General features: G+C 33.1%; 1 protein-coding gene across 1 annotated transcript; it reads left to right on the top strand.

Moving 5' to 3' along the window:
- The first annotated feature begins 1412 nt into the window (after positions 1–1412).
- On the top strand, positions 1413–24238 carry LOC110922350 (transcription factor TRY). The gene is made up of 3 exons (XM_022166673.2): positions 1413–1534; positions 3398–3485; positions 23874–24238. The coding sequence occupies exons 1-3, from the start codon at positions 1492–1494 to the stop codon at positions 23986–23988; spliced, it is 246 nt and encodes an 81-aa protein (XP_022022365.1). The 5' UTR covers positions 1413–1491; the 3' UTR covers positions 23989–24238.
- Positions 24239–27411: the final 3173 nt, after the last annotated feature.

Genomic DNA, 27411 nt, shown 5'->3' with positions numbered 1-27411 from the left:
TATATATATAGGGTCAGGATTTAGAGAGAACGGTGAAAAGTGTGAGAACGGTGAGAACGATTTTAGTGGTGACATGTGGCATTGATGTTAAATTACACTAAGGGGTAATATTGTCAAAAAAACCCACACACATGAACTGGGTGTTCAAACTAAAACGCCATAAAAACACTCAATTCAGAAAAAACGCCAAACACTCAAAAGCTATTTTTTTAAGCTATAATTTACAACAGCTCAAAAACAATTTTTTAACACCATAAAACACTCAAAAGCTATTTTTTTGAGCTATAATTTACAACAGCTCTAAAAAACCATTTTTTTAACGCCATAAAAAAAAAGCTTTTTTTTGAGCTATAAATTACAACAGCTCAAAAAACCATTTTTGAGCCAGCTCCTAGTTAAAACGCCATAACAAAAAAAGCTATATTTTCAGGGTCCAAATTGTAACTTATAGTGTGAACAAGTGTAAACAAGTGTGAACACAAGTATTTAATTAGTTTTTTTGAGCCAGCTCCTAGTTAAAACGCCATAACAAAAAAAAAACTATATTTTCAGGGTTCAAAGTGTAACTTATAGTGTGAACAAGTGTAAACAAGTGTGAACACAAGTATTTAATTAGTGTTTTTGAGCCAGCTCCTAGTTAAAACGCCATAACAAAAAGAAGTTATATTTTCAGGGTCCAAAGTGTAACTTATAGTGTGAACAAGTGTAAACAAGTGTGAACACAAGTATTTAATTAGTTTCAAGCCAAGCTCCTAGTTAAAACGCCATAACAAAAAAAAAGCTATATTTTCAGGGTCCAAAGTGTAACTTATAGTGTGAACAAGTGTGAACACAAGTATTTAATTAGTTTCAACCCAGCTACTAGTTAAAACGCCATAACAAAAAAAGTTATATTTTCAGGGCTCAAAGTGTAACTTATAGTGTGAACAAGTGTAAACAAAATACCTAGTTAAAACCTCATAAAAACACCTAGTTCAGAAAAACGCCATGAAAATACCTAGTCTAAAACGCCATAAAACACCCAATTCAGAAAAACGTCATAAAACCCAGTTAATTTTTTTTCGAAAAGTATATCAATAGTATACTCATTGGAAAGATAAAAAACGCTGAGTTTTATGGTGTAATTTTTTTTCGAAAAATAATCACGTATAAAATATTTATTGACGTTTAAATATGATGGGGAAAATGGCATGTGATTAGCATGTGCACCTTTGTTTGGGTCTTCCTATTTTACCCGTCCTGGTAGTTCCAAGACCTCTATTACTTACAAAAATGACACCGCATCAATCTCAGCCACAAACCACTAAGATCTTGTGGCTGGGAATCGTTCTCACCGTTCTCACACTTTAAGGCGTTCTCTCCTGATCCTGTTTCTATATATATATATATATATATATATATATATATATATTGCGAAGGCAAGAAAGTCCTCTCCAAATAAATTCATTGCCTTATCTAGCTTCTCTTCCTTTGAAGAATAAACGTTGAAGGATGAAGAATCGATCCCCCAAGAATCACAATAATGAGTTTGAAGGTGAGTGTTTTTATATGATTATTATTATTATTATATTTCACTTCATTTCTATCCTGAATAATTCCAAATTAACGAATCAAGTATCTAATCTTTTTTTCTTTTAGCTTAATTCACGGTGTATTATACTATTATTTGAATGTTGACGCATATATGACAACTATCCCTATATTATATATATTTTTTACAAAATTTTCTGGTTAACATATACATTTTCTGAGTAACATATTAACATATACATATAGGGTAAAGATCAAATAGGAAGTTAATTTTCTCTAGGAAGGATAGGAAGCCATAGGATTATGACATGTGACAAATTTTAAAATAAAGAGAAAGGGTATTTTAGTCAATCCAACTCTTTCTTCTTCCTTTTTCAAAACCCAGTAAATTCAAAAACCCATCATTTTCAAAATCCACCATCTTCAACTATTTCTTCACTTTATATCTCAATAATCACTACATTATAGTGCGATTTTCATCACAAATCAATGATTCAGAACCCGATCAACGTGTTCTTCAGCTTTTTTTTGAAGAAAACCCAGTTTAATTTCATAAAAAAATCTCGTTTTTTCCGGTGATTTTGGAGATAATCACTCGATTCGTTCGATTCGAGCGTTGATAAGTGTTTCTATCATTCAAATTCCGTCAATTGATGAAGAAATCGGCTTCGATCCATGTAAGAAATTCTTTAATTTCATTTTCATGATCTGGGTTTTTTATTTAGTCATTGCGTTTTACGATCTTTGCGGGGGTCCGGGGGCGGCAGCCCCCGGTAGCGGGGTCCCAGGGGCGGCAGCCCCTGGCGGGGTCCAAGGGGCAGAGCCCCTGGCTGGGGTTGAGCACATTTTTTAATTGCTGTACTAAAAAACGCATCAGAAAAATTAAATTTCCATAAATTGGCTCATTTCGAAGACAGTAATTCGTAGACAATTCAGACAGTTCACAGTGACAGACAGTTTTATGTGTCCATTGCGTTTTAGAAATAAGACAGTTCACAGTGACAGACAGTTCACAGTGACAGACAGCTATTGCGTTTTAGAAAAAAACACATTTTTAAGTGTTTTTAGTCATTGTGTTTTAGGTAAAACACATTTTTTAGGTGTTTTCAGTCCATTGCGTTTTAGAATGAGTCATTTTTAAGTGTTTTCTGGACATTGCGTTTTACATATAAGACATTTCTTTGTGTTTTTGGTGCATTGCGTTTTAGGTAAAACACTTTTTTATGTGTTTTCAGTCCATTGCGTTTTAGAAAACAGACATTTTAAGTGTATTCTGGCCATTGCGTTTTACAAATAAGTCATTTTTTTGTGTTTTTGGTGCATTGCGTTTTAGGTAAAACACATTTTTATGTGTTTTCTGGCCATTGCGTTTTACAAAAAAGTCATTTCTTTGTGTTTTTTGTGCATTGCGTTTTAGAAAAATGTCATTTTTTAGGGTTTTTTTTCATTGCGTTTTACGATACTGGGGTTTTTTCTATTGCGTTTTACGCAACTGGGTTTTAAATTTTTTTTTTCAAAATATAGCAATAGTATACTCGTTTTAAAGATAAAAAAACACTCGTTTTTTTGGTGCAATTTTTATAAAAAAATAATGTCGTATGAAAGAGTTATTAACGTTTAAAAAATGGGGGGAATTGGAGGAGAGAGAAACTATTGGCTTGGATTGACTAGATTGCCCCTGAAAAAAGTCACGCGCCTCTTTTTTTACTTTCAATTTCCCTGATTTAATCTTAGCCCTTGATTAAGTAAATGGATGGTCAAGATCACTTCCTAGCCTTCCTAGCCAAATAAACTTCCTATTATATCTCCACCCTATACATATAAAGAAGGCCAGATATTTTCAAAAACTTAATAATAAATTTGGCAGAGGTGAGCAGCAGAAAATGGGAGGTTGTTAACTTGTCCGAACAAGAAGAAGATCTGGTTTACAGGATGCACAAGCTCATCGGTAACAGGTGAGTAACAGACTTTGAATTCTCGTATTTGAATTTCTGTTATATATAAGCATCGTTTTTTCATAAATTTACAAGGCATGCTTGTTTGCACTTGCATTTTTTATAAAGAATATGATATTTTGAAGCAAATTATATATAATATTTACCAGGAAGTATTACTGTTGGTAGGTGGTAACTCTGGGCTAAAAGACGTACTACATAACAGATTTGTACGTAATGCTAGTGAGATAAATTGAAGACTACACATGCTTATGTGATCATCATAGATTTCTATTTAAAAGTGGTACTTTGAGTATCTTGTTATTTTTAACTGTGAAATAATAATAATAATAATAATAATAATAATAATAATAATAATAATAATAATAATAACATTAATATGGGTTGGAGTAATGTTATTATTATTATTATTATTTTTTTGTGTTCAATTTTTAAGGTTTAAAAAGAACTGAACTTTCATAATTACTTTAATTAATATACAAAAAGAGTAGCCAATTCATTTATATGAAACTGCATTTCGATGATTAATTTATATCTTAGATTTATAAAATTATTCTTATTTTTATTATGCAGATTAACTAAAAAGTTAAAATATTATTTAAAATATTGAAAATGTAGTTCCTAATTTGGCTCGAGAAAACACCTTATTACCTTAACTAGAAAGTTAAAAGTCGATTTTCGGCTCGAACCTAAACAACAAAAAGAAGAGAGAGAAGTGAGAGTTTAATTAACTGTTTAACACACGCTGGCTGAAAACGGGGTGACGCTTGGCAGCAGAGGTGGTGGTGGTGGTGGGAGTGATGTGCACGACAGAGTTGAACATTGTGGTGTGGTGGAGGAGAATGAAATATGTATGGTGAGAAGTTGGTTAATCAATGGATGAGGATTTCTTATAAAGAATGAATGAACATTTTTTTCTGAACGGCAAAATGTATGGTGAGATATTGGTTTATCAATGGATGAGGATTATTTTTAAAGAATGAATGGACATTTTTTTCTGAACGCAAAGAATATCACATGTAAACCCTCATCTATTTTAATAAAAAGTTGGTAATTGGTATGTTCTATTTTATCCTTTACTATATTATTATTACGATCCATTATTACTATTACAATTATTAATTATCGTTATTCGTATTATCATTATAAGAATAAACTATTTAGTGATTTTCTTTTCACAACTAATATTTTTTCAGAAATGATTTCTTCAATGTTTTATATTTTCATAAATTTTATGTTTTTATATTCTATAAAGGTTATTGATTTAGGGGTTGTTCAATAGTTTCTTAGTGATTCCATTAAGAGTCTAGCTTTAAATTGGTTAGAAGTAGAATGTCTTTAGTTCACTTAAAAGATACATTAGGGGTGTTCATCGAATCGAATAACGAATTTTCGAATTATTCGAATCGAATTTTTCAAATTTTTATTATTTTTACTTGAATTCATATTCGATTCGATTCGATTAATATTTGAAACTCGAATTCGGATCGAATTCGAACCGAATTCGAATAAATTCGATTTAATTCAAATTCACCCTAAACAATATATTATTTAACTTTCATTTTTTATAATACTACAAACTAACTATATTTAACATAAAATATAATAATCTGCAAAATTAATTAACTATCAATATGTCAAAACACCAAAAATTAGAAGATAGGTTGGTTACCGGTAGCGATTTAAGTTAGGTAAAAATTTAGAAATAAGTAGCATGGACTATTTGTGAGTAGGTTTGGTAATGTTATGAATAATAAATTTATCACTTATGGAGGTAGTTCATATTATAGCCAAGTTTAGAAGTTATATGTGTGTATATATGTTTGTGTGTGTGTATACATATATCAAAAAATTATATATAAATTGAATTCGAATTTCGAATCGAATCGAATTCAAAATCATAAATTCATATTCGATTATTGGACTCGAATACGAATCAACTTGAATTCGAACATTTTTAATCGAATTCGAATCGAGTCGAATTTCGAATTTTTCGAATTCGAATCGAATTCTGAACACCCCTAAGATACATCCAGCTTAATGATCCATGAAGCTTCTTAATGAGTAAGCTATAGATACATACTTACCCATAATAGTTCATGAAGTCTCTTAGTGGGTAAGTTTTAGATACATACTGACCAACTAAGACTGTGGGGTATGGTGGGGCGGGGGTTTAGGACATGGGTTGACACGTAGACTTCGAGGGGCACTGCTGATCAGTTGCATGTTGGGTCGGTATGGCGGGGCGTGGCTAGCCCGCGTGGGTTGGCCACGTGTTATAATTTTTTTCAATTATTATAAAGATACACACAAAATTAGCCTAATGTTAGGACCGGTTTTGACTCCGAAACGATTGCGAACCAAACGTGTGACGTGCGGAATCCGTACACGAACGTGACCGAACACATGAGACGTAATATAATCGGTGATTCTATTGAATGATATGAAATCGTACAAAGCACCTGAATCACGATGTCACTTTCTCTCTCTATTTTCTCTCTCTAGGATCCAAGCTCTCCAAAGTCTTCAAATGAGCAAAGTGGTAAAAGTTCTAAACCTAACACCTTAGGTTCCTATTTATAGGCCAAGGGGCTTTAATGAGATTCCTCATTATTACAGAAATGCCACCTTGCCTTTTCCTAGATATCTCTAACTATTACAATATAAGCACGTAAATTCTTCTATTTCAGATACGAATCGGATTGACGGAGGCGATAGACATAAATGCACTAACAGACTCCCCTTTAGATATTGTCGTAGTCAATCTGTAGTCGAACTCGTAGCGACTTGTCTTTCTCTCTCTCTCGCTTGAGTCTTCTTGAAGCTTTAACACGTTTTCATCAACATAGACTCCCTCCTTCTTGAACAGAATCCCGGTGGATCTGTCTTCAGCTTCTCCCCCTTTCGGTAGACTCATCAGGCTCCCCCTTTCGTCAAGCTTCCGTGCTTTTGGGATCGACACCTGGCTTTCCGATTACAAGCTCCTTGAGGATAGTTTCCTGACACCTTGAATGCACGCTTCCTCTTGCGTTGAGCTCGTCTTCAGACTCCCCCTTAGACTCGGCTATCGGGATCGTAGTCTGGTACAACATCTGCAACACTCATACGTTTATAAGTAACAATGTTTGTAATTGTCCAGGAATCGTAATCCTGGCTCTTTTAAACTTTCTTGATCAAGATCCTGGCTTTAAAGATATAATAATATGGATATATCCAGGAATAACTTGATTCTCTCCCCCTATCAACAATCTTCAAAGATTTGGCAGTTTCAGCGAACAGGATCAGAAACTGGCTCTTTTACAATAGATTTTAACAATATAAGCATCCAAATCCCTCATAGTTAATCATCCAAGTCCAAATTAATGACCTTTGAGATATCACTAACTGTTTTTTATTTTTGATTAAAACTTCAAGTTTCAAATTAATGAACTTGTTTTATTTTCAGAAACATGATCAGCATACTTAGATTTTGAAACTCAGCTCTCGGACATCGGTTGTCGAAAATAAAGCAGAAATCAAAATCTTTTTGTATTTTTCTGAAACATAAAGCAGTAAAGAAATATTTACAAACATATTTACAGACAATATTTTTGTTTGAGTTCGCGTCAGAGGATCATATCAGTTTATGACAAATCACTAGTACCGTTGAGATTTTAACACTTTAAGTTCTAAACGATTCACTTAGATTGTCAGTATACTGATCCACTTAAATTTTCACACAAAGTTCAATTGATTCGAGATACGAGTTTAGTGTTTTAAGGACTTAAACTTATTTGCGTGTCCCACCTTAGAATATACTCCCATATCCAGACTCCTATATTCAGTCTTACAGGTGAACGTACACTAATGATATCTGTAAACGGGTAATGCGAGACCATGAGAGCTCAGGTTAGAACTTCCGTTCAGACAAAGAGATGATGGCTTGACTTTAGGTGTGTCCCGTTTGGGGATCTTTTCTTCAACAGCACATGATTAGCATTTTTCAATGTTTCATCATTTTTATGCTGAGGGTGGGCTTTATGAATAAAGCAGTGCAGAGTATTATGCGAGGACTAGGCTATTGCTCCCGCAAAATCAGAAGTCCAGGTATAATACTCCAGATATCATCACGCACAAAGACCTAGTATGTCAGAAATAGAAAGCCCTTCAAACAAGATTTCGGGGGTTACCCATATATCTGAGAGATGTTCCCCATGAGATAAGTAAGTATTTGATATTTAGGTTTATATCTCGAAAACAATCTACTAAGCGTGTAAAAATCTGCTGGCTATCATCAGTGAGACCGTTTATCACATTTTAACTTTCCAATTCTTTAGCGTACTATGATTGTCTACTGATGTACTATCATTTCCTCTTTTTACACAAAAACTCTTTTTCGAATTTTATTAATGTTTTTGTCAGTAGGTTTTTATCATGTTTTTGGATTTTTCAAATTTTCTAATGTTTTTGGATTTTCTGAAAATTTCTTACTCCCCCTAAAATTCAAAACCATTTAAAGAAAATTTGACAAACCGATACTGATATCTTTGTCTCGCCATCCATTTTCTGCTTCTCATGCACTGATTTGCAGAAAATATAATGTACCCCCGTGATTTACAGCACATTGATATTTTACAGTTTGAAAACCGTTTTTCAATCTTGTGAAATTAATCATGTTTGTTCCGCCATGAGGGTTTCGGCATATTCAAGTAACAAATTTTTGAATTTTTGATTTTTGACAAAATTTAAAAAAAACAAACATATTTTTGATTTTTCATATTTTTGGTTTTTTTTTTTAATTTTCAATTTTTAGGGTTTTTGAAATATTGTTTATTTATATACAGAAAACAAACAAACTCCCTATTTAACCATCGCAGGGATCAGCATCCTCCTCCTCGCGTGCCAGGCTGCTTCGATTCTCCTTTGGTTGACATTCTATTTTCTTCGGAAGCACCTGCACATTCACACTTACTCAATTACTTGAACAATTTAGCCCAGGTCTGTTTGACCTTAGGCATTTCAATACAATATGCTTCATTCAACTTCGGAAAATCTTTGTCATTTTGAACAAAGACTTTTTCAACTTTGACTTCAACTTTTTCATCATTTACCGAAGTCATTTGTTTCTTAACTGTCCATGTTTGACCTTTTGGAGTACCTCGTTTATAAAAATGTGACTCTTTATGAACATTTTGATTTTGAACAACAACTTTTGGTTTCCAAAACTGGTTTGGTTTTGTTGCATCCACAGTTGTTTTCCAACTTTGTGTTGTTCTTAATCTGGACGTCACTGGTTTCCATGTTTGTTGTGAGTCAGCCTTTGACATTTTCGGCTTCCAAGTTTGCTTTGAATCAAACTTGGTTGACTTCTGATTCACAACAACAGACTTCTGTTTTTGAACATAAACCGACTTCTTTTTCGTCTCAACACCAACAGGTTTCAGATTTGGACACTTGCGTGCAAGATGTCCAGTTTGATCACATTTGAAACATGTTCTTTTTGAGACATCTTTGACCTGTGTTTGTTGCTTTTTCTTTTGAGCAAGAAACTCTTTATTAGACTGTCGTCTAAATTGGAGTTCTTTCTCTTCTTCTGAACTTGTCCCATGAACAAAGTTAATCTTTGCCTGATAATTTGGCGTTTTATTTTTATTCCAACTTTGTTTCTTCTTATAACCCAACCCAGCCTTCATGTTTTTCTTTTTGTAACCAGGTTTGTTATAAAAAGTTTTCTGACACTTTCCAGCAAATTTTGGAATTTCAGATTTTTCAATCTCAACCACTTTAAAAACTTTGTCAATCTTTTCTGAAATCACATTCTGAATCGGGAATACAATATCTAAGAATAATTTGTCTGATCCAATCATGGTATAAACCAATCCTTTTGAATCATCATTCAAATTTTTCTCGGATTTTGAGTTTTTCAGATATTCTTCATGAAAACTACCTTCATTTCCATCCTGTGAATCAGATTTACCTGTTTCAACCGACTCTTCTTTCAACACGCTTTCAACGACCTTACCTACCACCTCTGAATCACTTGAATCATCAGATTTGGAATAGGTTACGTTAATGTTTTCTGGCAATTGATCGACCATGTTGAAAGCTTTTTCGACCTTTTCATCATCATAAAATGCAAACTTTTCCGGTGGAGGAACTTGATGATACTCAGAACCAATACCCTTTTTGTTTTTCTCAGAATCATCATCACCCGGTTTTATGTTGAAAATTCTTTCAAGCACATATGATGACGCATGATAACTATGTAACTTGTTGTTATCCTGTTCTAAATTAGCTATTTGACGCTTTAGCTTATCAACATCCTCAATGTAAGAATTGACAACTTGTTGCTTTATTGAATACTGTCGCATAAGCGTATCAGTTGTTTCAGAACAGTATTTCAATCTGGATTGAACAAGTTTCATTTGACCTTTCACATCTTCATATGACTTTTTAGTAGTGTGATAAGCCAATTTTATTGAATCATATTTTTTCTTCATTTCTTGAAATGCATTCTCTTTTTGATCACATTCTTCTGTCTTTTTCAAAACATTTTCTTTCAAAACTTCATTTTCTTTTTCTAACTTTTTACATTTTTCTGAAAGTTTTTCATCATTGTCTTTTAAAATCTTTTCATTTTCTAACATTCCTTTGCATTTATTTTTGAAAACTTCTTCAATTTTAACAAATTCAAGATCTCTTGTTATTTTTCGTCTTTTTCAGTACAAGCACTGCACGTTTCCATGCATTTCTTGCACTGTTCAACAGTTTCGATTAAGACTTCAGAATTAGATTTTACCTCAGTAATTGGCACCTCGGTGTTTGCTGCAACGTTTGTCAGATCAGCATCATTCTTCTTCTCATCACCAGCATCAACACCAACATCATTCAAACTCTCATTTTTCACTAGTTCTTCTTTCTTCTTCTTATTCTCATCAAACTGTTGTTCTTCGGTAACAGTTTCTTTCACAACTTGTTCATTCACAACAACTTTTTCTTCAATCTTCTCTTCTTTTTCTTTCACTTCTTCAGCTACCTTCTTCAACTCATCCACCATACATTCCACATTTTTCTTCATTCTTTCTTCATCCCTCTTCCTCAGACTTGATGTCATAGCATCTCTGATGATTTTATTCAGCCTTTTCTCATAATTCTTGTCTTTTTCACGTTTTGAATAAAATTCGCCGGATAGAGGAATTACTAGAAGAAAATCATCATGAACTATATCTCTCCTGGGAAAAACAGGTTCACCTTCCTGTTGACATAACATTCTCGGTTCTTATCCCATCTTTTGTTTCTAACAGCATTTTCATACTCTTCCTGCATTTTCTCCATTCTGCATCCAACAATGAATCTTTCTCTTTCGGTTTTCTCTCTTAGAATCTCTTCTCGAGTTTTCTCCTTTATTTCAGCAACAAAAACATGATGTTTACTTTTTGATGTAGTTCTGCCATGAGCTGTAACTTGATTATCAATACGATCTTCTTCAGGAAGAATCTGACTCCAATCATATCCTTCGTCATCATGGATTACTGCACAAGCTCTTGATTTCTCTTTTGGATTGTTTTCAATCATTTTTGGCTCTTCTTTGCTTCGGTGGTAGATCGCCTTTCGATAATAATCGTCTCTGAAAGGATGTTCATTTCCATCAACTACAAAGTTGTTGCATTCTCTCTTGAAATGACCTTTTTGCTTACATTTGAAGCAGGTCACTTTGGACTTATTAAATCCAAGCTTTGTTGATGGTCCACCGATGGTCTGTTTACCAGTAATCTCCATGTATCTCTGAGCTCTGCGGATGCAACTTGCTAGACACCAGCGAATATCAATGAGTTCCATCTCTTCCGGATCAATCTGGTCGTAGTCTTCTGTGGTTAATTCAGAGTTTCCAATTTTGCCAGCTACTAGACCCTCATATGATTCCAGAACCGATGCAAGGAAGCTCATTTGCTGTTTGGCAGAATTGATGCTCATAGCCGGAGAATTCTTCAATTTGAGAGCAATATTGCACAGTATCTCCTCTGATTCTTCAGGATTAGCTTTTGAAGAAGATGAATGATATCCCGGATTGTAGCTTGATGAGCTATTCTGTGGTTCCTTTGTCTTCTCACCACTAAATGTTGTCTTTGGTGATTCACCAGCTTTCACCGAAGGTATGTTACCTTTGTAATAAAGACCAACATTTTGTTGATGTGAAGAACTGCTCATCTTGCTTTGTTTCTGCAATTCAAGCTCATGAGCTTCAATCTTTTCAATTAACGCATCGAGAGAAATTGTATCATATAAAACATCATTTTTCAAGATAAGCACAAACGTTTGCCACTGATCAGCTCGTGGTAACGCTTCTATGATTTTGTCAACTATTTCCTCTCTCGTTTTCACAATTTCAAACCTTTCAAGTTCAATTTTTAGATGACAAAAGCGTTCATTCATTTGTCAAACTGATTCACCTTTCAAGCCATCAAACAAATCAAATTCTTTCTTTAATAAAGCAATTTTATTTTTCTTGATTTGTTTACCCCCCCTCAGCTTTAACCCTTAACGCTTCCCAAACCGATTTTGATGACCCATCATGATTTAACAAATAAAATATATCATCTTGGATAGATTGTTGAATCAAAGCGATCATCTTCTGTTCATATGAGAATTTCCTTTTATCGTCCTCGGAAAAATCATTGAGAGGAATCTCTTCATTCTTGTCATTGATCGGTCGACTGTATCCAAATTCTAAGCAGAACCAACTCTCGTGAGCGTATGCTTTGGTCCAGTTCAGGAATCTTTCTTTCCACCAAGTGTAATCCTCTATTTTCTCAAGCTTAAGTGGTTTCGAATAGGTTCCATAGAAATTATCATGTTTTATATTGTCATTGATTGTTTTTGTTATGGATTTGGGTGTGACAGTTGAAGTCTCAGATGATTCGGATGTAAACGCGTTGTAGAACGTGTTGTAGAACTCTTCAGCCATGATATGAACTTCTCGAATCACCTAGAACCTGAATCACGCAAACAACAATGATCAGTTCTAAAAATTATCAAATAACTTGAATCGGACGGGGTGCTGGTCGATCGGACAGGGTGCTGGTCGATCGAACGGGTATTCGATCAAGTGAGTCAATGAAAGTCAACTTGTTGTCCGATCGGGTAGTAAAGTTGTCCGATCGGCTGGGATTGTATCTTGAATCGGGTGGTTATGCTGTCCGATCGGTTGGAGTTACTCTCCAATCGGCTAGCTATGCTTTGAATAGAGTGGCACTTCGTTCAACCCTCTGTTCGATCGGTTGACACAAAACGACAAATATGGTGTCCTATCGGTTAGACTATTTTGAATAGGGTGGGTTGTCCGATCGACCCACTGTTCGATCGACTTGCAATATTCTTGAAACAGGTGAAAATCCAATCGACCCTCTGATCGATCGGCTAGCCTTGCTTTGATAGCACAAGACGACAAAAAGCTTGATCGATCGGCTGACACGTTGATTCTTTGACTTCAATAATGAAACTTGACTAAAATCAACACTTTCACTTGCAAACTGATATACACACTAAACAATGTCTGACAATTAATTCTTCATATGCAAACCTAATCAATTAAGCTAAAATAATTAATACAGATTATATGAGGGTCAAATCAAATTGATTCTTTATTAAAATTGGTCGACAACACACAGATTTAATATCCGATGACTTCACAAATTTCAATTGAATTATTTATGATTCTGACAATTCACATGCACTTTTAATTTTGATTGGGCCGCAAACAAGGATTCACATGGATTACAGTCAAATTTATTTTCAATATAATTGTGATTGGGCCTTCAAAGATAGTGTACATAATATATCAAGTGTTTAAAGAAAAATTCTCAATAATCATCACATTAACAGTGGCCGACAAAATTAATTGTTTCACATGCAATTCTCACACTTAATCACAAATGATCACAGGATAAAGCTGACAATGTTGACTAACAAAGATCACAGAGTTGACTAAGATACTGGATGGGATGAGGTGTCTTGACACGGATTGCCGATCGATCGGCTGGGATGCTATGGATCGGACAGGTGTCCGATCGGTTAGGTCAACAATAGTCAAAAGCTTTAATGAATTGAAATGTGATGCAGTGGATCGGACAGACGTTCGATTGGACTGCTGTCCGATCGGTCAGCAGTCAATCAAGTCAACTATTTTAAATGCTATGTAAAGTGTTGCAATGGAACGGATTGCTGTTCGATCGATCAGCAGTCAACAAAGTCAAACAATTAAATGAAAATTATGAAGGAATGCTTTGGTTCGGACAGCTAGCCGATCGGTCAACTAACCGATCGGTCGGCATTCAAGTGAAACATGAACAGCAACAGTACCCATTTTATCAACTTTTTCGAACAGAAAATCTTATATTTCTCTCAAACGGCTTTGAATTAAGATCTGAAAATTTGTAGGCTTGTAGATCAGATAATTTCGCACATCATATCCAAAAATTAGCAATTTTTAACTGTTAAAACTCGTTTAATTTGGCGATTTTCAGTTAAAAACGTGAAGAAATGTAAAAGTGAAGAAATTTGACAAATCTGATGTGTTTTTTTTATTATGAATCTGCTGAATTTGTGTGCGAAATTGTGTGTTTGATCCGTGCAATCGAGCTCCTGCTCTGATACCACTTGTTAGGACCGGTTTTGACTCCAAAACGGTTGCGAACCGAACGTGTGACGTGCGGAATCCGTACACGAACGTGACCGAACACACAAGACGTAATATAATCGGTGATTCTATTGAATGATATGAAATCGTACAAAGCACCTGAATCACGATGTCACTTTCTCTCTCTAGTTTCTCTCTCTAGGATCCAAGCTCTCCAAAGTCTTCAAATGAGCAAAGTGGCAAAAGTTCTAAACCTAATACCTTAGGTTCCTATTTATAGGCCAAGGGGCTTTAATGAGATTCCTCATTATTACAGAAATGTCACCTTGCCTTTTCCTAGATATCTCTAACTATTACAATATAAGCACGTAAATTCTTCTATTTCAGCTACGAATCGGATTGACGGAGGCGATAGACATAAATGCACTAACACCTAAAATTATTATTAAAATTTCCTAAAAATTACAAAATCCTACAAAAAAAGGATTACAAATCTTAAAAAAATATTATTAGACATATAAAAAACCCCTAATTAAGCGTTAGGTAGATTTCGAACAGGGTGAGCTTGTCAAACGGCTTCCGCTCCTTGCCCCGGAACTCGATGTTGGCCACCGCCACTTGGTCTTCGTGACTTATATCACCGCCCGGGACGCTGTCGTAGTAGGCTTTAAAACGGTCGAGCTTCGGTCGTAGTTCGCGCCACTTGTGTTGGCACGCGTTTAGATTGTGTCGGCCGTTCCCCACGTTGTGCCGGTAGCTAGCGAAAGCTTCCGGCCAGTAACGGGTCTCACCGGGTTGGCGGCCCTTCATCGTGTCCACGACGCTCGTTACAAGTGCTATCTCTTCCTCGTGCGTCCATGTGGCCATTTTTCAAGTGTGGGTAGCGGGTTCGGGTAGGTGGAGTGAAGGGTTGGGGTAGCGATGTGGACAAGCGGTGGGGGGTTTTATAGTAGTTGGGGTATGGGTTTGGCTTGGCCAAACGATTATTTTTTGAATTTAAATCCTAGCCACCTATAGCCTAGCCAACCCAGCTAATGAGAGCCGGCCACGGAAGACCGCTAGGCCCGCCTAACGCCCGAGCTGAAACCCCCGTACAAAGGGTCACGCCGAAACCCAAGCCCATCTGGGGTGATGACTTGGGCGTTTGTACCCAACCCACGCCCTAAGGGGTGTAAACAAGGCCAGAGGCTCGAGAGCTACTCGTGATCGGCTTGGTTAAAAGCTCGAACGAGCCGAGCCTTAACAAGCCCGAGCTCGAGCTCGAGCCTGAAATAGAGCTCGTTTTGTTATCGAGCCCGAGCTCGAGCCTGAAATACAAAGCTTGTTTAGGCTCGCGAGCCTAAACGAGCCCATACAAAATTTTAATTTTTTATATATAATATATTAATAATGATGATAACATTGATGAGCCGAGCTAGAGCCGAGCTTTGGCTCGTTTAAGCGATGTTGAAGTGAGCTCGAGCCTAGCTTTTAGCTCGTTTAAGGTTGTTCTCAAAATAGTTCGAGCCGAGTCGAGCCGAGCTCGAGCTTTGGGTTTTACTCGCGAGCCGAGCACGAGTTCAAAGAAGTAGGCTCGAACCGAGCCGAGCTTGAGCTCGAGCTTCATAAAAACCTAACGAGCCAAGCTCGAGCCTAGTCGAGCTCGGGCTCGACCCGACTCGTTTACCCCATAGTCTAAAGACCACCTCTTAATCGATTAGTTCTGTTAATGGCTCATCATAGAGCTGTGAAACAAGCCAATCTTTATCATTTTGTTGTAGCATATGAAATACCATTTATACTCAAATAATAGATTAATAAAAAAATAATAACGTTTTCTTGTATATTTTCTATATGATGTATTTTGATTTTTATATAAACTAACATACTCTTAAATACTTTTATTATCCATCTATATATATTATTTTACTAGCTTACAACCCCGTGTATTACACGGGTTAAGTGACGAAAAATGTAAATTGTAAACTTGTATATAATCCTTATTAATGAAATTACTTATTTAGATAAATTAGTAAAAATAAAGAACAGTTATATTTTGGTTACTTGTATATATGATTTGATACTTTATTAGTAATTATAGTTTATATCCAAATAATATATTTTATCTTAACAAATATATATGGTTAGATTAAAATGAAAACTTCTACAAGTTGTGAGAACTTAGAGAACTCAACCTTACAAAAGATTTTTTGAATTTTTTACAGAGAGTGTGAATGAGCGGTTAGAGACTCAAAGTGTTAAACTTTTTTATTTTGGATTCAAGTGGTTAAAACCACTAAAATATAGGAACTCAAAAAGTAATTTACTATTAATTAAATTTGAAATTATACGTTTGATCTCTAACTATATTAAATAATATTATTATTATACTTGTTATATTATTTGATACATTTATATTTGTTATAGAAAATTATTATTTAAATTTGAATTTAGACGTGTATCTCTAACTATATTAACTAATATTATATTATATTTTGTGTATAAAATTAATATATAATACTATTATTAAAAAGGAGGAGACACCAGAGAGTGACACGTGTACAAAAAGATTTTCGTTTATTAGTATAGGAAGATACTTGATAAAAATGACATACTATAGTTATATATTTGTATGCTGTTTATTAAACTAGTTACTTTCAATAATGTTTTTTAGTTTTTTAAAACCCTTTGGTAGCTTTAAAACATTATTCTCTTTATATTTGTATTTAACCTTTTTGTTTGTATTGTTTTTAAAATATAAATAATTTTCATAAAATTAAACATTTTACAAGAAAACTTTCAAAAAAATGGTTCAATTGATCGGTAACCAATTAATATCGAGAATGAGGGTAGTGGACAGCTGGACATGGCACAGTACAGTGATAGTTAGGTGGACACCATGTTACTTGGGAACACTGCCCCACCCCTTTGCGGTGTCGCCCAAATTGAACCCAGCCCGGGATGAGTGTGTTGGTGATGTCGCATTAACCCATGGGTCTGGGATGTATAACCAAACCAACTCAATTTGTAACCCAAAAAGTTGAGAGATACGAGGGATAAAAAGATAAATATTATGTGAAAGATGACATTGACAACCCCCAAACAAAGAGAACAAGCTGGGTAAATTAATAAAAAAGATTGTTATAAATTATTACTAGGTTATTGCCCCGTGTAATACACGGGATGAATCATAATTATAATATGAAATAAAAAAAATATGTTCATAATATGATCTAAGTATATATAATATAGAGTAATATGCAGACCAAATACGAAATAAATATTGAAGTTTGTATAGTCATTCATAATAATATGATCTGTTATTTGTTTTACGATTTGTCATAGGAACTTAAAATTTTGTACCACTACTAATATTTATTGTAACATTTTCTTGTTTAAAGGTAACGTGCTGATTTTTTTTATAATAGATTATTCTGACGTGTTAATGTTGGCATAATATTATATTTTCTACCATCCAAATATAGTTTCCTCACTTTCGCTATCATTAACATTAATATAAGTTATGCTCGTATTCAAAGCTATAAACCAATATGAATTATACGAAATAATTACTTTTATCACAATTAGTAAGGAAAACAATAAAAACTATTGATAATGTAATATGTCCGATACCATTTGAAAGGTCTGAAAAGGGACTTCTAGAAAGATAAAAGTAATATAAATGAATAGACAAAAATTGAATCAATAAAACCAATTAACTATACTTGAGAAAATACTATGTATAGTGTAATACTTTACATGTACAGTTGAACCAATGAAAACATATATATAAGTGAAAAAATAAAAATAAAGACATGAGACACCATACGACAACTAAGTAAATCTAAATTTAAAAAAAAAAGTTATGACATTCCGAATGTCAAGATACCTTTCGCAGACCTCTACATCTTAGTTACAATAGGAAAAAATATGTATGTTAAGAGTTTACCTTGTTTTAAAACACATATATCTAACTTATCTAAAAATAAATGATGTTTTCTATGTGACATAGATAATATGCATATTACTTATTTGACATGGTAAACTTATCTAAAAAAATGATGTTTTCTATGTGACATAGATAATATGCATAGCATATGAAGAGTAAAAAAACATACCTAGTATTTAGAATGAAGTGGAGTTTAATTATAAATATTTGGTGTAATATATTGAATATTAAATAATGTTTTTTTTTTATATTCTTGACAAAACTTTAATTATCACAAAAATCTAATTTGATTCTAGAAGGGAACGTAAAACTTACGAAATTGATTAAATGGTTACTAATTTTATGGGTTTTTGTTTAATAATTTCAAATCAAAATTAAATCCATGAATTATAGATTAGATTTAAAACACATTTTAGACTTTAGATTTACAATCAAAATAAAATTCTAATATAATGTTTAAATCTTTTTAATTTAAAATTTAAAATTTATCAATAAATTATTGATGCTCTTATTGAATGACATGTGTCCCAAATCAGGTTTCTTTTATTATAAAATATAGATAGATTATTATTATTATTATTATTATTATTATTATTATTAAACACGTAAAAAGAATCAATAAATTAAAGCTTAGGGACACATATATTACTTTTAAGTTTGGATCTTGCTTTTCTTTCAAGTTTATTTTTATGTTTTGACCACAAATTTTTCTCTTTTTATCTTTTAACGCATTACCTTTTGTTCTATATATAGCTACAAGTATAATTCGCGTCATTCATTCACAATATAGGTTTTTTTTAACTTTTTTATTATTTTCTTATTTTATTATTCATATATTCATATCTATCTATACTATATAATAAAAAAAACCAATTTTGAGACACTTGTCGTCATATTAGCCATTTCTTATAGATAATTATTATTTAAGTTTAATCTCTTCTTATTAATTATAGATAACCCTCCTATAAAATATTATTTAGTTTAATATCTTATGGATAATTATTATTTAATTTAATCTCTTCTAAATAATTATAGATAACTCTTTTACTAAATATTATTTTGTTTAATCTCTTCTACTTAACTATAGATAATTATTATTTAATTTAAATTTAATATATACTTCTCATTTATAATATTATTTATTTGATTTTCTATATCATATGAGAGACACATACTTTTTATTTGTAATATACAAATTTACTTTTATTCTTTTCGATTACCAAATAAACATAAATTAATATCAAATCTTATTCTACTTTAAATGTTGAATAGAATACTTCTTTTTATCTAATAAAATATTATTCTTAAAGTTAAATTGTTAATTTAAGATATTTTTAAATAACCAAGTTATTTATCACTAAAATCAAACTTTATATTAATATATTATTTATTTTTATTTTCATTATTAAAAAAAATTATTATATCTTTTTATTACATAATTTTAAACAAATTGTATATAATTTCAATATTACTTTATATATAAAATTGTATTTATTACAGGATTTTTAAATAGAATTTATATTTTATCACTCAAATGGCTGCTTATTTGCTTCTTGAATAACATGTTTGACCACCGTATTTTCTTTTCAATAACTATCTCCGCAATCACCATATCTGTCGTGTACCAAGTATACCCATTAGTTTTTTAAATATAATTTTCTTATTTTTTGGTATATAAAATCATCTTTATTGAAGCCGTGTAATACACGAGGGTTTTAAAGATATAACTTTTTTTTATTATTTGGTAAACAATATTACATTTATTCAACCCATGTAATACACGTGGTATTAAAAATATAATTTTTTATTATTTGACATATAAAATTACATTTATTCAATCCGTACAATATGGTTCTTATAGATATAACTTTTTATTATTTAATATATAAAATTTATTCAACCCGTACAATATGGTTCTTATAGATATAACTTTTTATTATTTAATATATAAAATTATATTTATTCAACTCGTGCAATAAAAGAGGTTTTTAAAGATATATTGTTTTATTATTTAGTATATAAAATTGATTTATTCAACCCGTGTAATACACGGGGTTATAACCTAGTTCATATATATGTATTAATTTGAAACATATGGATGAATAGTGCTACAGTAATTTTTCATTTTTTTATCTTTGACTTTATCTTTTTGTTTTTTTGTTACTTTTAACTTTTAGTATTAACTCTTACGACCCCTTAACTTTCTAAATACTTTTTAATCGAGTTTTACGTCTTCATTTTTATTTACGTGTCGATATAAACTTAAGTTGATTTACGTTTCGACATATTTTTTTGTGTTTTCTCAACTTTCAGTATTCACACTGACAACCCTTTAACTTTCTAAATATTTTTGTAGTTGGTGATTTTTTGTTCCTTTTTTTTTTGTCTTTTTGCTTTTTTTCTTTTGTTTTACTTTTAATCTTTATTTTCCAGTATTGACTCTTACAACATCTTAACTTTCTAAATACTTTTTAATCGACTTTTACGTCTTTATTTTTATTTACATGTCGATATAAACTTAAGTTGACTTACATTTCGACATTTTTTTTGTATTTTCTCAACTTTTAGCATTGACACTGACAACCCTTTAAATTTTAAGTACTTTTGTAATCGAGTTTTCCGGTCGATGTAAAACACGTGTCGTCATATTTTTGTACTTACCACGACTTTATTTTGTAAGTTTCCTCTTTCAACTGCTATATCGGATCAAAAATCGGGTCGCCCCGCCACGAAGCGCGGCTATAACCCACTAGTTATATGCATTAATCCATAAAATATGAGGAATAGTATCTATGTTGTTTTTTGTGGGTTTGTTTGTTTGTTTTTTGAACTTTAATGTTTTTCATATTTATTATAAAGCTTTGGTTTTTTATAACTTTTCCAAAAAGGTTAAAATGTTATTGTTTTAGGCTTTTTCTCGGATATGATCGTCGTTCGGTAGCTACTTAGTGTGGTGTTTAGTGGTCACATCTGATCTATCAGGGTTTTTTTGTCCCCTCAACTTTCTATTAAGTGTCGTATAAATTCGATTTCGTTTACGTGTCATGTTACGTGAGTCACTTGGTGTTAGAATTCATATTTTTATTTTCTGTTGATCGTTGTTCGATTGCTACTTAGCATTAGTTTACGCCCCCTCTCCGCAATGCTGGTAGATATGGTTTTACACCACCTCCACGCAACGCGGGGGCCTAATGACTTATCTTAGAAAACCAGTCGGTCCACGACCATTATTGTGACAATTATTTGTACTATGTTTTGATTCACGCAATTACTATTGCCATAGTCTTCTGTCTACATACTGTCACTTTGCTTGTTTGTCAAGTGATACTATCCTAATTAAAAAACATGTTTATTTATCTTACATGTTTTTATATATTTATTGTATTAAACATCGTGGATAAAAAATAACATTTAAATTTAGACCATTTTATAACTATTGTGCAACTACACCAAAGCATGTAATTTTTTATGTACTTTAATGAATTAAAACATGGGCAAGGATCATTTGAGAATTCTAAGTAATTGCATTGCAGAACTTTCAGAACTTCTAACAAACAATCATTTCATAGATATATTTTAATATTTAAGGTACTTTTATCATTTATTATATGTATTTTTATGATTTCATATATGTTGAGTAGTTTACATATGTGTAATACGCAAATTATATATATGTCTAATAACTAATTACGTATATTTAAAAAACTAGTTTACATATGTGTAATTGTAAAATTACATATAAAAACATGATAAAATTACTCTTAACATATTTGTAATCATAAAAATAGATATAATAAATGATAAAAGTATCACAGATATAAAAATATATAAACAAAAATATAGTTTATTAAGAGTTCTAAAAATCTACAATTATTTAGAGTTCTGAAGTAAACCCAACTCGTTAAAACATAACTAAAGATCAATGAGGCTATCTCCATCCACAACCTTCTCCAACCCAACCTTATAATAAAAAACTAATTTCTCTCTCTTCCACCTACACAACCCAACCTACCTCAACCTTCTACTCACATTCACAACCCAACCTTTATAACATTTTTTTATTAAATATATATTTTTATGCTTATTAATTATCCATAAATGTGTTAAAAATAATTACAATTAATATTTTCATCTGAAAACGATTTGTTTTAAAAGCAAAATAAATAACAACAATATAAGAAATCTTTTAATAAAAAAAACACATACATTCATCAAACATAGTTAATGAAATTATCGAAAAAAATCTAACGAACCAGTAAGATCAATACATGTGGAAAACAAATATATATGCATTTTTTATAAAAAAATAATTAAAAAATATATTTTTTTGAAGGAACTCAGTTTTTGATAAAATTTATATCGATATGTTCACAAAAAAAAGTTAAACAACACTGTGTTTTTAGATTTTTTTAATAATTAAATATTAAAAAGTTATTAAAGAAAATCATGTTTTAGCTAGAATTAATTGTTTATAAAACAAAAATGAAAAACATAATTATAAAAGAAACACTCAATAGCCAACATATGGCATTTAAAATAATAAAAAATCATCAATCAAAATTGACACACCAACTTAGTGGTGAGTTTTATATGATTTTTTTATTTTATTTTTTACTTTTTCACCAACCAACCAAGATTTTGATCACCAATGGTTAACATTTATAAGTTTTGTTTTAACTGTAATATGTACGGTGGTTATGTAAATGCTTAGCTCACTCTCATTTGAACTCCATTACATCTGTCAAAACATTACACGCGCATTATTAAATGGTTCTTAAATTTCTGTATTTGTGATTTAAAATTATTTATTTATTTATTTAAATATGGTTCTTAATCAAAATATACATGGCGTGTGACTCTTTGAGACATGCGCCCCCAATCCAGGGTCCATCCATTAAAGCGAAAACAATCGTGGACTCGTGGTTGCCTAATGCCTACTTGCCTTTGGCCCAATAGCCATTTTCTAGTTACATGGGCCAACCCTAACTCAAGGGTACGTACTGTAGAGATTTTTCTTTGAAAATTATTGCAGGCCCCCCTTAGGTTGGCTCTGAGTTGTCACCCACCTGGCCCAGGGCCCGGCTTTATCAAAGATCTCAAAGTTTTGTTACATCATTGCGATAAATGCTTATAGACATGGCGGTCTTGAGGGTGGGCGGGGAGCACCACCAGCCAGAGCTCGATATTTCAAAGGACACGTTATTTAAGAAAAATACGATATGTATATGTAAAAAAATAAATTAATAGGGTATATTCATACAAACACCAACATAGGCTCACTTACAAAACTATTTTTATGATTTAGATTAGTTATTAGCTCATTGACATTAGGTTTAGACCTTTAGGACAATTATATAAAAAATATTGAGTTAAATTAAACATTTGTGACCGACCCATGGGCGCAGCTTAAGTAGGGCGGGAGGGGGCGGCCGACCCCTGAACTTTTCGTTCAGTAGTGTAAAGTATGTAGTTTGCGTATAAATTTTTTTGGGTATATATACGTTTTCAACCACGCGATTTTATAGAAATTTTTAGGTCTGATGACTTTTGCCCATCCGGTCGAAAAATCTCAAGCTTCGCCACTAGACCGACCTGGTAAAATTATTACTAGAACTTGGGTTAATCTTTGTGACCGACCTGGTAAAATTCTTGACCGACTATTGGTGGGTATACTAAACAATAGTACCCTAGAAATCTATAGGAGTTTAATTGACAATTGTATAAAAAATATTGAGTTGAATTCAAGTTGCCGACATGCTTATGATTGAGCCGAAATCATTATCATATCTGCTTGATTATTCTTATTATTGTTTGTTATAAAAATTGAAGTGATGGTACATTTCAGGTGGGATTTGATCGCCGGCAGGATTCCTGGCCGGAAACCAGAAGAAATAGAGAGGTTTTGGTTGATGAGACACAGTGAAGTATTTAGCGACTTGAGGACTCAAACCAAATCTTAATATTGTAGGTACTTGTTGTTGGAAGATAAACATCCACATCAAGTTTAATTAATCATGTGCGACTTATACTTATCTTGTATTATTATATGTATGTATTTAAACGACTTATTCTAGGTTTGGTGTGTCCTATATTTTAGGCGGTTTGTGTTAAACACTTATTCTAGGTTTGGTGCGACTTATACTTATATTGCCTTGCCACCAAGCAATCTGGATGGTTACAGATATAACCGGCATAAAAGCCTTCTATTTACGTTTAATACAAGGATATTTGTCGGAAATGTGTTACAAGTTATGACGAAATTCTGACGGATGGTTTATGTTAATCAGTAAATAAATATTTTGTCAGAATTGTGTAGGAAATGTTCTTATTTTCCCTTATTTATTTTGCATATATTAATATTTATTCGGTAAACAATAATAATTAACTTTTTATAGATTATTTGTAACAAATTTGTGACGCAACTGTCAATTAATAAGGGTTTTCTTATTTTTTGTCGGAAACTTGTCACAAGTTGTGACGGAATTCCGACAGATGGTTTAAGTTAATTAAAAAATAAATATTTCGTCATAAATGTGTAGGAAATGATATGATTTTCCCATTTTTTTGGCTTATATAAATATTTATTCAGTAAAGAATAATAATTAACCTTTTGTAGGTTCTTTCCGACACATTTGTGACGCAACTGTCAATTAATTAGTGTTTTCTAATTTTTCGTCATAAATGTGTAGGAAACAATATTTATTCTCTTATTTTTTTTGCTTATATAAATATTTATTCGGTAAAGAATAATAATTAACCTTTTGTAGATTATTTTCGACAGATTTGTGACGCAACTGTCAATTAATTAGGGTTTTCTTATTTTTCGTCGTGGATGCATTGAAAATTTGTCACAAAATCTTGAATATTTTTTGTACGAAATTCGTCATAAAAGTGTTGGAATCTATGATGAAAAAAATTGTGTAGGAAATTGTCCCATTTTTCTAGTAGTGATTGTTGTTGTTGTTGTTGTCGTGTGTGTTGTGTATATATCAGAGGGAATCTGATACTCTAATAAGTGGCATCAGAGCCAAAGATATGGGATCTATGAAAAATGTTGGTAATCAGATGTAGAATCAAAAGAAAAATCTATGAAGGAAAAACAAGTATGTGGGGCAATTTTCTAAGGGTTTATATTGCTCGAAACAAAACACAGTACAATACTTGAACAAATGAAAGGAAACTAACAAAAAACTTGTGCGGCTGAGAATGAAAATAACAATAAACTAATAAAAAGTAACTTCTACTCCATTACGTGGTCACGTTCTCATAGCAAATCGCCATCAACCGATCATGCGCTAAACTTGCTGAATACTTGGTCTACATAAACTGATTAATTTCCACGTCAAATATTCCACGTCAACATTAAACTTACATTCACCCCCTTAATGTTGAACTTTGTCACCATGATCTTTGATACCCGTCAAGTTTCGCATCTCTTCAAACTTGACCCGAGGCAATGCCTTTGTCAATAAATCTGCCTTTTGTTGATCACCACTCACGTGTTCAACTTTGATTTCTCGCCTCTCGACACATTCACGAATGAAATGAAATCTCGTGTCAATGTGTTTACTTCTACCATGAAACACCGGATTCTTCGTAAGCGCAATAGCCGACTCGTTGTCAACCAACAACTTCACAACCTTCGGGTCATCACCCGTAAGTTCACTAACCAAACTTCTAAGCCACAAACCTTGACAAGCCGCTTCGGTGGCTGCCATAAACTCCGCTTCACAAGACGAAAGAACCACGGTTCTTTGCTTTTGGGACGTCCAAGACACCAAGTTGCCCGAGTAAAAGAACATAGTACCCGTTGTGCCTCTCCTATCATCCAAATCAGTCCCGAAACTACTGTCGCTATACCCGACTATCTCACCGTCTCCTCCTTTGTGATACTTCAAACCAAACTGAATGGTTCCTTTGACATACCTCAATACTTGCTTGATGGCTGCCATGTGATTCTCTTTAGGTTTCTCCATGTACCTGCTCAAAAGACCTACCGAATAACCAAGATCGGGACGAGTATGAAGAAGATACCGCAAGCTACCAATAAGTCTTCGATACAATGTTGGATTCACGTCCTTCCCCTCACCTTCTTTGGTCAACTGAGGCTTGGGTTCCATAGGAAACTTGGCTGAGTTACATTCAGCCATACCAACTGACTCTAAGATCTTCTTTGCATACCCGGACTGTTTTAGCAATATAGAATCACCCACTTGATCAACTTCAATACCCAAGTAGAATGACAACTTGCCAAGGTCACTCATCTCAAAAACTTCCTTCATTCTCTGTTTGAACTTCAAGAGAATGCTTTCTTCACTTCCTGTTACAATCAAGTCATCAACATAAGTGCCCACAATAATTAGTTTATCACCTTTCTTGGCTTGATAATCCGCATGCTCTTGAAGACATCTAGTGAACCCCATTCCTTTCAAGACCGCATCCAACTTAGCATTCCATGCTCGAGGTGCTTGTCGAAGACCATACAACGCCTTATTCAAACGATACACCACGTGTTCTTTGCCTTTAACTTCATACCCGGTTGGTTGAGCCACATAAACTTCTTCCACAAGATCACCATTTAGGAAAGCCGACTTGACATCAAGGTGATGCACGAGCCAACCGTTCTTTGCTGCCAATGCGAGAATCAACCGGATCGTTTCTAGTCACGCAACAGGAGCAAACCCGTCTTCAAAATCTTCACCTTTTTTCTGAACAAAACCTCTTGCAACAAGCCTTGCCTTGTGTTTTGTAATTTTACCCTCTGCATCTCTTTTAACTTTGAAGATCCACCTCAAACCAACCACCTTTTTATCACATGGTAATTGCACTAAAGACCATGTTTTGTTCTTCACAATGGCTTCAATCTCTTGATTCATTGCAATCTTCCACTTTGGATCTTTACATGCATCTTCATACAAGACCGGTTCATCATTGAGCAACAAAAGCCTCTCTGCAAAATAATTTTCATCGAACCACTCGTCATTTAGCTGCATTTGAGAAGTCCGATTATAAACTTCTTGAACCGGGCGGTACCCAAGAAAAGGAGCACTTTCTGATGAAGACGCAGACTTCGAGATAAGTGTTGGACTTTGAGATGGTGATTGAAATGTAATGTGGCCCCCACCACATGAATGACAATCTTGAGCATTAGACAAATTTTGTCTAGATGCTAGGTTACCATCACGTGAATTATGGGCAGAAAAAGGTGTCCTTCCGTGTGAAGACTTGTCACTATCATTAACCTCATGTCCAACATTCATAGAACCATCAACATCATTTGTTCCTTTTTGTACAGTAGTAGGAACTATTGACTCAGACCTCAACATCGATGGACCTGTAGTAACAACGGTCGGATAACAGCTCGTTTCTGCATGCAGGGGATT

The sequence above is a fragment of the Helianthus annuus genome, chromosome 17 (assembly GCF_002127325.2).
Source record: "Helianthus annuus cultivar XRQ/B chromosome 17, HanXRQr2.0-SUNRISE, whole genome shotgun sequence".
Lineage (NCBI taxonomy): Eukaryota > Viridiplantae > Streptophyta > Magnoliopsida > Asterales > Asteraceae > Helianthus > Helianthus annuus.
This window is presented reverse-complemented; position numbering and strand designations above follow the sequence as displayed.

Bases quoted from the DNA above. Each gene is read 5' to 3' on its own strand.
- LOC110922350 (XM_022166673.2), top strand. From the start codon at position 1,492: ATGAAGAATCGATCCCCCAAGAATCACAATAATGAGTTTGAAG. The intron at 1,535-3,397 runs GTGAGTGTTTTT...TAAATTTGGCAG, and splicing joins TCACAATAATGAGTTTGAAG to AGGTGAGCAGCAGAAAATGG. The intron at 3,486-23,873 runs GTGAGTAACAGA...GGTACATTTCAG, and splicing joins CACAAGCTCATCGGTAACAG to GTGGGATTTGATCGCCGGCA.